The sequence below is a fragment of the Carettochelys insculpta genome, chromosome 10, assembly GCF_033958435.1.
Source record: "Carettochelys insculpta isolate YL-2023 chromosome 10, ASM3395843v1, whole genome shotgun sequence".
Taxonomy (NCBI): Eukaryota; Metazoa; Chordata; order Testudines; family Carettochelyidae; genus Carettochelys; species Carettochelys insculpta.
The window spans coordinates 17,788,793-17,802,392 of NC_134146.1; the positions used below are offsets into that span (position 1 = coordinate 17,788,793).

A 13,600-nucleotide genomic window follows, 5' to 3' on the forward strand; every position below is an offset into this window, starting at 1 on the left:
TCTGGGCTGAGAGGGAGGAAGCTAAACACAAGTCTAAAGGGCACATGTTTCAAATACCCCAGAAAGGTAACAAATAAGCATGTTTCCACAGCAACCTGTTATGTTCTTCGCCAGGTAGTTGATCCCATCAGAACAAGAAGTTTCCCACAAAGCTAAAAATGCCATTGCATGGTGAAGTATGAGCAAAGGGCGTGGAACAGAGAAAAATCAGCGGGTTTTAAAAATTTCTTCTTTGATTTAAAAGTAAAACCTGAAGAAACTTTTGAAAGTTCCTGCCTGCACTCAGATTTCACTCTCAGCCGCAGAGTCATATCCAGGTAGTTCCAACGGGGCTTGTGGTGGAAGTACCCAAACACACACAACACACTAAACATCCTGAATGGCGAAGGAGCATTCTCTAGATGCAGAAAAGATCCCCACAGAAAATTTGCCAGGGCATTTGAATGCCCCCTTCCCGGGATCAATGCACTGCATTGGGTCAGCTATTTTAAACTCATTGCTTTCCAAGTCTGTACAAGATTCATGACCTGGGCTAGAGCTTGGGCCGTGAATATTTTGTGATCCATTCAGAGCCAGCTTCAGCCACTAGACACCTTGTCAGCATTCATAACTGAAGTGCTGCAGGGACTCTCCCCCATCCTCTCCTCCTGCATAGTGACTGTTCCCAGAGCACCAGAAGTGAACATGGCACGGTACAGCACCCAGCAAGAAGAATTTGCTGCCTCCATTTCCCCCATGTGGTTCTGGGGTATAGCAAAGGGATGAGAAGTTGGGGTGCTTTAGAAGTCAGCACCACCATTGCAAAGAGCCTGCTTCACAACCAGTTCTGCATCCACCCCACCTCCTGCACAGAAAGAAATTCAAGTTTTTTGTTCAATTCACACTGGCATGAAATCTTTGTTCTACCATGCTGCACAAAGGCCCTCATCTCTACCCACTTCCAACCCCTGCCTGCCAGGAGCTGGGACTGGATCACTAGATAACAGCCCTGTTCTGCACAGCCCCTCTGCAACCCCTGCCACCAGCCACAGCCAGAAGACAGGATGGTGGCTGGGCTAGATGGACCATTGGTCTGACCCAGCAGGGCTATGCCTACGTTGTTGTGTAAAGCTATAGCAGCCCAGCAGGAGTGAGAGAGAGAAAGGACCAGCTGAGCTCTGCCACCTAGATACCAAACAACAAACCCCTTAGCAACCAGCTCACACCCCGCAGCTTCCCCAGAAACAAGGGCAGCCCCCACCTACCCTGCAGTATCCTCCTCTGAACCCCAACACTCATGCTGCAGCTGGAGGATCGTCTTTCAGAGCAGTTCTCAATACAGCGTGCGGTGCCCGCAAGACCGTGGCTATCCCTGCCTGCTACACCACCGCCTCCCTCCTTTCCACTCGCTCCTCCCCTGCCTGAGCCAGCAGCTGAAAGCTAGAACCTGGGCCAGAGGTCATCACAGGGGCATATAAATCCTAGCCTGGGACAGCAGCTGCAGATCCCTGCAGGGAGAGAGCAGGAAAGGTGTTTGTGTGACTTATTGATGGGAAAGAATCAGAGGAGCTACTTGAGAAAAGATTGCAGCCCCACCAAGGACACTTTCTTGTCAGTTTACAAGCCTTTGGAAGGGGAGATGGTGGGGGACAAGAGAAGGGGGAGAGAATGGGAAGGAAAAGAGGTGAAGAGAGGGGACCAGGGAATACACCGAGCCAGCACTTCTCCTTAAGTGATCTCTTCTGGCTCCAAACCAGAAACTCCCTAACAGGCATATACGGCCCACCAAAATATCCAACAGAGAAATGGGTAGAAAAGGATTAATGCAAAATAGTGCTAAACTGTGAAAGAAACCAGGGAGACCATCTAAAAGTTTCAATGCAGGCACAGACACTTTGCTTGTAGTGACATTACTCCATTGCTTGAAATCGCTCTGCAACTTCCTCAGCTTTCAAAACTCTCAGCGCTCGGTGTTAAGATTCTCTCCATCTTTTAATGCCTGTTTCCAGCATTAAAAACTCCCCCTTTTTCTCCAGAATCCTGCTGCCACGAGACAATTCTCTAACCACAGGAGTTCCCGTCTCACCCTGCATGAGTACATAAAATGTCGTATGTTTGATCACAGTTCTGTATTCACTGTGTATTGTTTCTATGGAAGCAGAGGGAAGACTGTACAGGCAGAAGCTCAAGGTTAGAGCTGGCTTCCTGTATAAGGTGGGCATAAGCCAAAAGCCAATGATCTGGTATACAGGAAAGAGACACAACAGTACAGTTCCAGAGTACAGTCAGGAGAGGGAAGCTCAGAAATCTTGATGGCAGTAACCAAACAGAGCTAGGATTTAACCATTCGTCTATGTAACAATTCCACAGTGGAATGTAACCTGCTTCTCCAGTGTCTTTGGTCTCTTAAATTTCCGTGTTTCCTCTCTATTTTATACCTGGTTGCGATTATCAATCATCTTGCTTTTTGCTCTCTGCAATAGGATGCCAGCAGGGACTCTCTCACCTTCTCATGGAGCCCTTGTGATGGAAACCAGCTGGAGTTTTGCAGCCAGGGTTGCCCCATACTCTTCCTGCTGGGAACACTAGTCTTTGTCTACACTGCCAAGTTGTGTCAAGACTCACGCTGAAAGCCAGTAGGTTAAGTACACCTCTGCATCTCAAAAACACAGGGAAATAAGTCTGTCTAAGCTGTATCACTCCAGATATTATGTCACTATTGGCCTGTGCCCCTTCTCAATACTACTACATTCCCCTTTGCATCTGCAGTTCAGGAGACAGGAGCCAAAAGCTGTGCAGAACAGGTGGAAGGGAGAAGTGACAAATGTGGTGAACCAGGGTTGAGAAATGGATAGTGTATCACTCTTGCATGCTTGATGGGCCTTAGTGTAGCGGCCCATAGAGAAGTGTGACAATCAGAAGTAAACAGTAATGGGATGAGGAGCAGTAGGAAACAGCAGAGAGCAGGGGAAGTAATAAGACCATTTAAGAATTATTGGATACATAATTTTTGATGACTACTCAGGATTGCCGGGTTCTAGAGCACAGATTCAAAAGCTCTTCATAAAACAATCCAGCAGTCATGGAGCCCTTTAAAAGACGAACAAAATTATTTATGAGGTGAGGAACTTCCATGGGGCAGACCCACCTCCTCAGATCTGGAGATATAACATTTCTAGTACAGCACTGATGGTTTTCTAATACAGAAATAAAAAAAATTGAAATTATTTTGTAAGTCTTCAAAGGGTTACATTACTGCTGGTTTGTTTCATTCGCTACCTGTCTGTTACTATAACTCTTCTTAATGTTGAGCATCAGCACCTCCAAATTTCCTATAAACTTGTCAAGGGACGAGAGCCCTAACTAAAACCAATCGCACAGGATGGTACAACACCAAGCACAAAACATAACAAATGCTGCGGTAAGCCACACTTTCACACTAGTTGACATTCCCAAAACAGACCTTTTACTGACCCCCCTGTAGGATTCTCCATGGCAGTTGATATAACAATTATTGTATTGCCCCATTGTAAATATGATGTCATCTGTATCTACCATTACAATCCAAATGCTTCCAGATTTCTCCAAGACCGCTAGCTGGATCATGGTATATTGCTTGCTTTAATTTCATTTTTTTCAGCTTTGGAAGTACCCTTTGCCACGTTTTGTTACAGACTCTTCAAGTGAGAGTGTAAATTAACAAAATTAACGTGTAGGTGAATTAAATCAGGTAATTGCTTGAAAGGGCAGGAGCACTGTTGTTGGGGAGCATCTCAACATTTGCCATGCTTGTAATAAAACAGCTTTTGGCAGGGTGAGTAGTTGTGAACTTATGTATCCAAAATGAAACCAAGCATCAGCTACAAAATATCACTCCAGCAAGTTTGGGTATATGGTACTTCTGTCACGAGAAACAGACCTACACATTTTTGTCTCATTAATAGCATTAAACATTATTAACTTCAAGGGATCAATATTTGTTCCGATTGTCACTCCAGTAAGGAAGGCCTGAAGAAAGTAAGGAAAGGCCAGTAAGGAAGAAATAAAGTTGTTTTGTAAGCTTGGCTCACCTTGCTGTCAACACAGCAACATCATTTAGCATTAGCAAGTTCAGTCATGTAAACAGGTAAGGAGAAAATCTGTAGCTGTGTCTCTGTAACCAGTTTAACCTGGCTAAACTTGTGATTCCCAGAGAAACTAAGTGCATGCATCAAACATAAATGAACAGGTTACATCAGCTATATGGGTGGTGTTTGCTCCATTTACCCTGAAGTGACATGCCATGGTTCTCTCTCAATCGTTTCTTACAGCGCTGAGTTCAGTGTTAGTTAAATATCTACCGTTGTCTAAAAATTGTATTACCTAATTCTCATGCTCATTTTATCACTGTAGACACATGACCAGGGCAGAAGTGCATTTGCTTTGCAGAGATTAAAAATATTATCTGCATTTTTGTGCATTAGATACATCAAGTTGTTCAATATACTGGACAGAAGTGGCAGATCAATGGTCTTCCAAATCTTTCATTCTGCAGACCACTTTGTACGACACAGACCATAGCAGGCTTGCTTAGCCCCACACTGTATGCTGTCAAAACACTTCCTCCCGTACTCTCCAAAGCAATGCTAGATGCAGACATATGAATCAGGAGTTCAAGTCACATGAGCGCGCTGCTCATCCCAGCGACCACAAGTGCCACAGTGCTGTTAATTCTCTCCATGTCTGTAGCTTTCTGTATTCCATGAAGATAAGTCTGCTGTCTCGCTCCTTTCTCCCAGTAGCCAGCTGTGAGACCAGTTTCTCAGACCCCACTGGGCTGCACCCAGTTGTAAGAGGCTCCTTATTTGCCACACCATCAACTTGTGCTGAATCACTGCAGAAATATGAAGTGACATTCCTGCTACATCCCCAGCTGTCAAGCACCTAAAAAATTAACCCCCCCCCCCCTTACCCCCACAACGCTGCCCTACTATTTGTGCCGCCCTAGTATCATGGTGCTTATTATCTTGCTCTGATTTTCTTTAGATGGAGGGGAAAGTCAATCACTGAAAACACTGAGTTGCGTGTAGCACTCCCACCAATGCGACGTGATTCATCACTTTTTAAAATAAATAGGTTTTACGATAACTCCTGCTACTTCTCTCTGGGGGAAAATACATGCCACAGTAATAAATATCAACATTCAAAAAGAAAAAAAAAACAAACCATGAGACCCCAATGGCTCACTATTTCAATCTGTATGCAAAACTGAAACTTACTTTTCACTGAAAGAAGTACAAATCAGTACAATAAGCCTAAAAGTTACAGTGTGACAAATATTAAAGTATTGAAATATAAAAACCTATCACAGACCTGTTGACACTCTCTAAACCGGGTAAGCATTTTGAACATACTATGACAAAACAACTCTCCGTTTATGGACGAGGTTAAAAATACTTCCCAGGAAACTCCATTTTAGTTGTAATAGTTATGCCATAAATCCATATTCACATGTCTGACAATAACTTACTTTGCATATACATGTAACAAGCAGTCCAATAGCACCTTATAGACTAACATTTACTCAACAGGTAAATGAGCTTTCATGGGTAAGACCAAACTTCCTCAGATTTGGGTCTTACCTGCAAAAGCTCATTTCCCAAATAAATATGTTAGTCTTTAGGTGCTACAGGACTGTTAGTCATTTGTGAAGCTACAGACTAACACAGCTACCTCTCTAAGTCTATTTACAGATACATGGTTTGTTTTGTTTCACACATTTTTTTCTCCTTATGTATTCGCAGAATACTGAGCATGTTGGTTATTGCCCAGGATCAATGTAACAGCTGTTAGGAGTTCAAGATTATGGCTACGTCTAGACGTGCCCCAAACTTCGAAATGGCCACGCAAATGGCCATTTCGAAGTTTACTAATGAAGCACTGAAATGCATATTCAGCGCTTCATTAGCATGCGAGCAGCCACGGCACTTAGAAAATGACGCACCTCGCCGCCGTGTGGCTCGTCCCAACAGGGCTCCTTTTTGAAAGGACGCCACCTACTTCCAAGTCCCCTTATTCCCATGAGCTGATGGGAATAAGGGGACTTCGAAGTAGGCGGGGTCCCTTCGAAAAGGAGCCCCGTCTGGACAAGATGCGCAGCGGCGAGGCGCGTCAATTTCAAAGTGTTGCGGCCGCTCGCATGCTAATGAAGCGCTGAATATGCATATGAAGTTTGGGGCATGTGTAGACACGGCCTATAGGTAATTACACGTGCTTATAGCAGTGACCAAGAGTGCATCCCATGCCTCTGGCCAAAAGTGAACAATGACTACTTCCAAGCCTATTCCAAGGTCCTGTTGCTATTCTTTAAACCATGCAATAAACTGGAGCCTAGCAGCCAGAGGCCACCTCTCTTGTAACCAGATTCATCTGGAACATTGTAGGTGCTGGTACCCATGATGAAATTACCAGGAACCAGTCACTTATGGCAGCAGGTCCTTGTGCGCGTCATGCCTTACAGTTGGAGATTAGAGGAAGTCCAAGTTGTGGCTACTTCAGTCCATGAGAAAGGATTGTGCTCTTTGTGAAAGTATTCCTTGGTAATGGCTGTAGCACAAGTTTCTCTCGCACAGGTAATGAAGCATTTCATCTAAGGAAACAGCATGAACAACACCATGGGAAAAAGAGAACACTACTTTATATGGGGCACCTAGAAAATGACAGAAATAACTGATTCAATTCATAGACAATAGGCATTTCCATCAACGAGTACATTTAGCCTATTTGTGCACATCCATAACACTGGTCACTTGGAGTTGCTGATTTCCTGATCTTATGAAAATATCCCAGTGTATCCTAGAACTGAGTCAGACAGGGATTGGTGAGAAAAGCTTCTGGACTGTCTGACTAGATTTCACCAGCACTGAATTCATTTTTACAGGGGAAAAGGAAAGTTCAAGATGGCTCTAATGACTTGTGTGACTGGAAAGAATCTAGGGAAAAACTATTACCATTTAACATATGCACTTACCCAGCCAAGATACTGGATCTGCTTTATAAATATGAAGCTTAATCTCACATTCCTTTGCAGGCCTGGGAGATTTTACAGATTGATTATAAGGCACACAACAAAGGGGAAGCTGGTCATAAGCCAAAGCCTAACTGGTGTGGGCTGTAAGCACTGAGTGAGAGGTCCCAAGCGCAGACATTCCCCCACTAAGGGGCACAATGTAATGTTGAGGAGAGTGCAGTGGGGCCCAGACCAGTCCACACAGGGGATGGCGAGGGAGCAGCCCCCAGCTTGGCTTGAGGATGGGATATGGACAGAGGTAAAGGAGAGAGTGAAGTAAAAGGTTTGGGGATCACAGCACTAGCCCACACCAGTGATTCTACCATGGTATAAAATTTGTATTTGCAAGGAAGCTTATGAAGGAAAACTACAGTGGATATGTGGCTAGGGAAGGAAAGTGGTTGAGGCTGAGAGGGGAAAGCAATAAATGAAGTGTAGGTACTGATGCAATGGCTTTCTATTAAGTTGGAGCTGCAGCCGTGAAGCCTTAACTATAACTATAAACTAAATATGAATCTGGAATTCTAATTATAAGCACCATTTGTTTGAAATTCTGCTCTGAGTTTTTATAAGAGAAGTGCAGGGGGCTTTAAGTTTTCATTTTTCACTTCACTCCCTTACACACACACACACACACACACACACACACACACACACACACACACACACACACACACACACACACCCACCCACCCACCCACCCACCCAGGTATTTTAAAATACTGGTAAGTTTCATATTCTTCATCAATACAGTAAGCTGTGTAAACCCTCATACCTGCCATTTTACTAAAATGCAACAGGAAGCAGCTGATCACTCATTAAGAAAGGAAGATCAGAAATGAAATCAGATAATCAGAAGGACATTTGCACAGTTTGCACATTTCAAATTCATGATTGAAATTCACATGTATACATTCTAAAAATACAGTACCAAACTCACCTTAAAAGGGGTTCTTTTTTTGTTCTTCAAGCCTGAGGTCAGTCTGAATACATTAAGATACCCTCTGCTACATCACCTCATATTTAATGTTTAAGGGTGAGATTTTTTGAAGGATCACAGAGACACATTTCATTTCAATAACACATTTCACATATCATTAAAATTCTTCTGGCTGCAGGGTTGTTGTAGCCAGGTTGGGCCCAGGATATTAGAGAGACAAGACAGGTTAGGACTTTCCTTGAACCAACTTGTGTTGGTGACAAAGACAGGCTTTGGAGGTACACAAAGCTGCACAGATTTCAAGAGCTCTATGTAGTTTGAAAGCTCGTCTCTGCCAGCAACACAGCTTGGTCAAATAAAAAGGTACCCCTTTACCCCTGTCTCTTTAAAATTCCAGTCCTTTTTATCTGGAAAAGAAATTCCACACCTTGTTATTTACAGAGCTTTAAATTACCAGCTATCTCTTCACATATTCTGTTTATGTAGGTTAAAAAAATTATTCACCTCAACTACACACAATTGTTTACGCATAACATTAGATGTATGACAGCCAAGAGCTAGAACACAGATAATGTTAACTTCTGTCCCGACTGAAATAAACGGTAAAACTCCAACAGACTCCAGTGGCATCTGAATTTCATTCTTCCATTCCCCGCTTCTTTAAAAAAAAAAAGTACAGAATTTATATAAATTTATATGTCCGGGATTTTGATACATTACCACACCATGAATGCCTTTTTAAAAAAACAAACAAAATATTCCAGTATCTGAAAAGATCCCCCTTCTGGGAAATTTGTAAAAGTTAAGCACAAAAAAACATGTGACAAAGCACATATTTGGGGAGAATTTTAACTATCTTAGGACACAACAGTCCAAAGAGGCACTCTGAAATAATTCTGATATCACCTAATTTAGCATGCACACTATATTTAGAAAACAATTATAGAAGGTTGCAATCTACCCAGAGTATTATTGAAAATACATTATCACTTGAAGTATATTAGTTATATACACAGATGTATCTAATAATTGACACCATAAAGGCTTTCCAGCCTGACAGCATGCCAAACAGCATTGTTGAAACAAAAGTTGGCCAAAAAACAAAGAAAACGTTGAAGCCTGGGAGTTTTCTTTCACTCTGATCATTTAGAACTGGTCTAGTCAAAAATCGTGGAACTTCTGGGAGTAAAATAAGTTTTTTGGGAGGGGTTGGGGACTTTGAAGCATTTTGCACAAATTATAAAACATTTAAGATAAAAATGTTTGGAGACAGAAATATAGTTTCTTAGTTGCCAAATACCGACAGAAAAACAAAGTAAGTCACTCTACCTACACACATCTGGCATCTTTATCCACACTGAAATCGCGTTGCTACATTTCACCATATATTTGAACAAACACCTTTGTCAGCTATCAACAAATGTGCTCGCTGTACTTTAATGCTTCATGGCCAAAACCCAGGTATTTTAAACTCTAAAACAGGGTCTCTATTATAAGCAGCCTGTCCCAATTACATTTTTAAATCTCTTGTGAAAAAGTACAATTAAGGAAACCTGGAAAAAAGAACCCTACAAGTAGTTTGATGAAGAATGAAGAAACTATGATTTCACAGTTATGGAAGGAAAAACTGCATAGAAGTCAAATTATATCAGTCAAAAAGACTCTTTCGCACATTACACATCTGCAGGAAAAGAAACTTAGTGAAGAAAAATGATGCTGCCCATGAATCAAACTTTGAAATCCTTTGTTTGAACCACACTAACAATATATGAAAACGAGTTCTGCTGTAAGAACTGAAGATTTCATTAAGATTAAAGTAAGAATATTTATTGCATTTTCAGATTGCATTTTAAAACAATTAATAGTGCACAATGGCTTCACTTTAATCTCCTGCAATATGTATTTAAGGTGGGAAACCTTCTTGTCGGTCATGGCATGAACAAACAAGGTGCAGTCTTGCTATGTTTCTTCAAAGGGCAGTATTTCATTCAACAAATTGCACTGCCTGTGCTCTAAAACAACTGAATTAGTGGTCTGTGTACACTAAATCCATTTATTTTAAATTTATTGTGTCTACATTAAGTGAAATAAAAACATCGCCCTGTACAATCCACTATCAACAGTGAGTACAACAGCAAAAATTATTATACAGTTTATACACACTAAAACCTTTTCCTTTTTCCTATAAAGAAACCAGAACAAACCTAATCAATATAGAACTTAATTTGGAAGAACTCAAATTACAGAAGGGAAAGCCAAAATTATTACTGTCTTTACTGAGCCTCAAAAAGGTTCCTGATCATATTGCCAGAACAATAATGAGTACACCTGGAAGAGTGAAGCATGCTAAAATTGTATTCTTGGGTCTTTAAAAGTTTACCAAATATTTAAATTAAACATGGTTAGTTAAAGAAATGTCTGAAGCAGAGCAATATAACTGGGAATTCTGTCTTACCAGTCGTGTTGTTTTTAAACCCAACTTATACAATGCGCAAAGTTCTAAGCAACACTACAGAAACACATTTACATCAACACTGAAGATTTGGGGAAATGAAATTCCAACAATTTTATTTTTAAATGAGCTGTATTTTCTAAATTTGTTTTTATTTTTTTCCTGTTTTCATACAGTTTTGAAAACAAACGCAGCACGTTCACATTTTCCCGAGGAATTATAAGAATGATCTCTACAGGGATAACCTTGAAAAGCCTGAAGCTCAATCAATTGATGTTGAAAACTCTCAAAAGGAGTAAAGGCTTGATCTGCATGGTCTAGAACATGTATTGTAATTTAATAGAAGAGATGGTCGTCTTTAATATTAATGATTTAAAAGAACTTCCCAGTTCATGCGAAGAATATAGTCCAAGAATAAATCAAATTTGCTTGACGCATTTTATGCTACGTAAGTGTATACTTTGCGATCCTCAGGTGTTCGTGCCAAATATTCTCTCTCAATAAGTCCTTCAATACGTTTTTTAATAACAACTGGACTTGGTAAGAATCGGGCTTTCAGTTGCTGAGTTACCTATGACATAAAAACAAGAACAATGAATGTTATACTGCAGATAATGTGCACAACACAAATAATCCTGAGAACATATATTAAAAAAGGGTGGCTATAACCTTTGACGCTTATGTGGTAATCTGTACATTTCACATACAAACCCAGTGAAAATAATTTAGTTAGTAACAGAAATTAGATGGAGTCATATTAAAATAAATTTGTTTTTTATTTCTTTATCACTGAGCCATTACATCCAATATTCTACCTCCACTATTGTCAATAGCTGATATTTCAGAGAATGACAAAAACCTAACAAGGGTAGGCAATTAAGCAGTTACATATATGGAATGAACATCCTTCCTCACACCAGCAGCCAACTAATTTATGCCCATAATAATGGCTGTCATGAATTCAGTGCTGAAGTTTCCTTACTGTCAGCTCTCTCACTTCTTCATGTAACACTATCATGATTCCTTTCCACTTAGATCCATTACCACAGTTAGAACCTGCTGTAAGACACTTTGGGCTACGCCTACACTACTGCGCTCTTCCAAAAGATGATCTTCTTGAGAATATCCTCTGGAAGGTCATCTTTCAAAAGATCATGTCCACACTCAAAAACCAGATTGATGTTTCGATCTGCTCTTTCGAAAGAGAGCTGCCATGCACGCCTAGTTGCTTTTTTGAAAGAACGGAGCAGGAAACATGGTGGATGGGGTCACATGGCTGCCAAGCCCTTCCAGGGACCTAGCCAGCCACTCTCTTAAAGAGTCTCGCCCAAACACCCTCTCTGTGCACACACTGCTGAGGCCTGCTAAGGTGTTTGCTGCAGAACTGAACCAGTGCAGGAACTAGATGGCCATTTCACAGTCACATGGATCTCCAGCAGCATCCAGACCTGGACATCATGAACATCATGGCTGGCCTACTGGTCACGGTGGTTGTGGGTGCCCTTTACTTCTCAACTGGGGCCAAAGAGCCCTTCTCCTTGGGACCCTGCTGGCACCCCTGCCCCCCGGGTGCCCCTTCGCTTCTGGGCCATCCCAGCAGCTCGTACTGGCTTGTGAGGGGGGAGTGGGACAATGCCTGATTGCTCCAGATCTTTCACATGAGCAAGCGGACCTTTCTGGAGCTCTGCAACTGTCTTGCCCAACCTTCAGACATCAGGACAACCATATGTGGACTGCTCTCCCCCTTGAGAAGTGGGTTGCCATGCTGTGTGGAAGCTGGCCACCCCAAACAGCTACTGGTCTGTGGTGAACCAGTTAGGGGTGCCCAAGGCCACCACTGGGGCTGTCCTCATGAAGGTAAGGCATGCTCATGTTAGGCACCCTCCACAGGGAATGGGGTCCTGGGCAAGAGGGGACACTTGGTAGATGGATGAGGGCACGAGGGGTCGGGGCTGGACACACCATGTCACGTGCTCAATGGTGCATGTGCTCTCCATCCCATGCTGGTTATCATGGCCATCAATGCCATGCTATTCCAAAGCACTGTCCGTGTGGGGGATCTGCACTCGGCTGTCAGGGGATTCGCCACAGTCAGATTCTTGAACTGCTTCAGTGCCCTAGAGGGGACCCATTGCCACATCCGCACCCTAGACCACAGTGTGGGCCCGAACATAAAACTGAAAAGGCTACAAACTTGGTAGTGCTTCAGGCCCTGGTGGACTTTAAAGGACGGTTCATGGACACCTATCGGGGCTGGTCGGGCTGTGCACACGATGCGCATTTATTGCGGAACTCTGGCCTCTGCTGGTGCATGGAGACAGAGATCTACATCCCTCAGCCGGAGCTCCTGGTTGAGGACATCACCATGCCCCTGTGCACAGTGGCGGACACAGCCTATCCCCTGCAGCCCTGTCTCATGCGGCTTTACACCAGCCACACAGACCCCACACAAGAGCTATTCAACACAATGCTCAACCAGGCCCGCAACTCGCTGGAGAACGCATTCGGGTATCTGAAGGGCTAACGTAAGTGCCTCCTAACTCGCCTAGAGGTTGGGCTGTAGAATGTCACCAGGTGGTGGGAGCCTGCTGTGCCCTACGCAGTATAGCGGAGAGCAAGAGCATGACATTCATCCAGGGGTGGGCAGCTGAGTCCAGCTCCAGCTACAAACAGCCAGCCTCTGCCCTGGGTCACCAGGCCCACTGGAATGGGGTGCACAAAAGGGAGGCCCTCCAAGAGAGCTTTGCTCAGGGGCCCCAGTGACCCTCCCTCAGGCATCCAATGCAGGACCCTCCACACTTCCAATCTTCACTGTCCCCTCCAACCAGGAATACAGGACATAGGGATGGTGGAACAATAAACCGTTTAACATAATGGATGAATGTGTGAAATAATACAATATGTGTAAGCAACAATTTACAATGGGGAACATGGGCCAACTATACACACTAGGCGGGGGCACCTCAGCCTGGAAGCTGTGAGGGGCTTCAGTCCAGGCTGGGAGTGGCGGGACGCAAGCCCTGTCTGCCCCAGGATCCCCTCCCACACCAGGTTTGGGGTCCCCTGTGGAACTGGGCTGAGGCAAGAAGCATAGGGAGGTAGGTCTATGGGAGTGTTTCAGCAGGGTCAGGTTCAGTGGTGGGGGTGGGAATCAGGTGCTCCCGCATGATGGCTGTAATGT

The 13,600-nt window shown here is 43.3% G+C and overlaps 1 protein-coding gene across 1 annotated transcript in view; it reads right to left on the minus strand.

The window, feature by feature from the left end:
- Nucleotides 1–9,778: 9,778 nt before the first annotated feature.
- The window catches only part of CUL3 (cullin 3), a 116,315-nt gene continuing 112,493 nt past the window's right edge, over nucleotides 9,779–13,600 (minus strand). Inside the window, exon 16 of the mRNA XM_075004223.1 lies at nucleotides 9,779–10,990. Coding sequence (XP_074860324.1) covers nucleotides 10,859–10,990 — 132 coding nt within the window. The 3' untranslated portion in view covers nucleotides 9,779–10,858. The remainder of the gene's footprint in view (nucleotides 10,991–13,600) is intronic.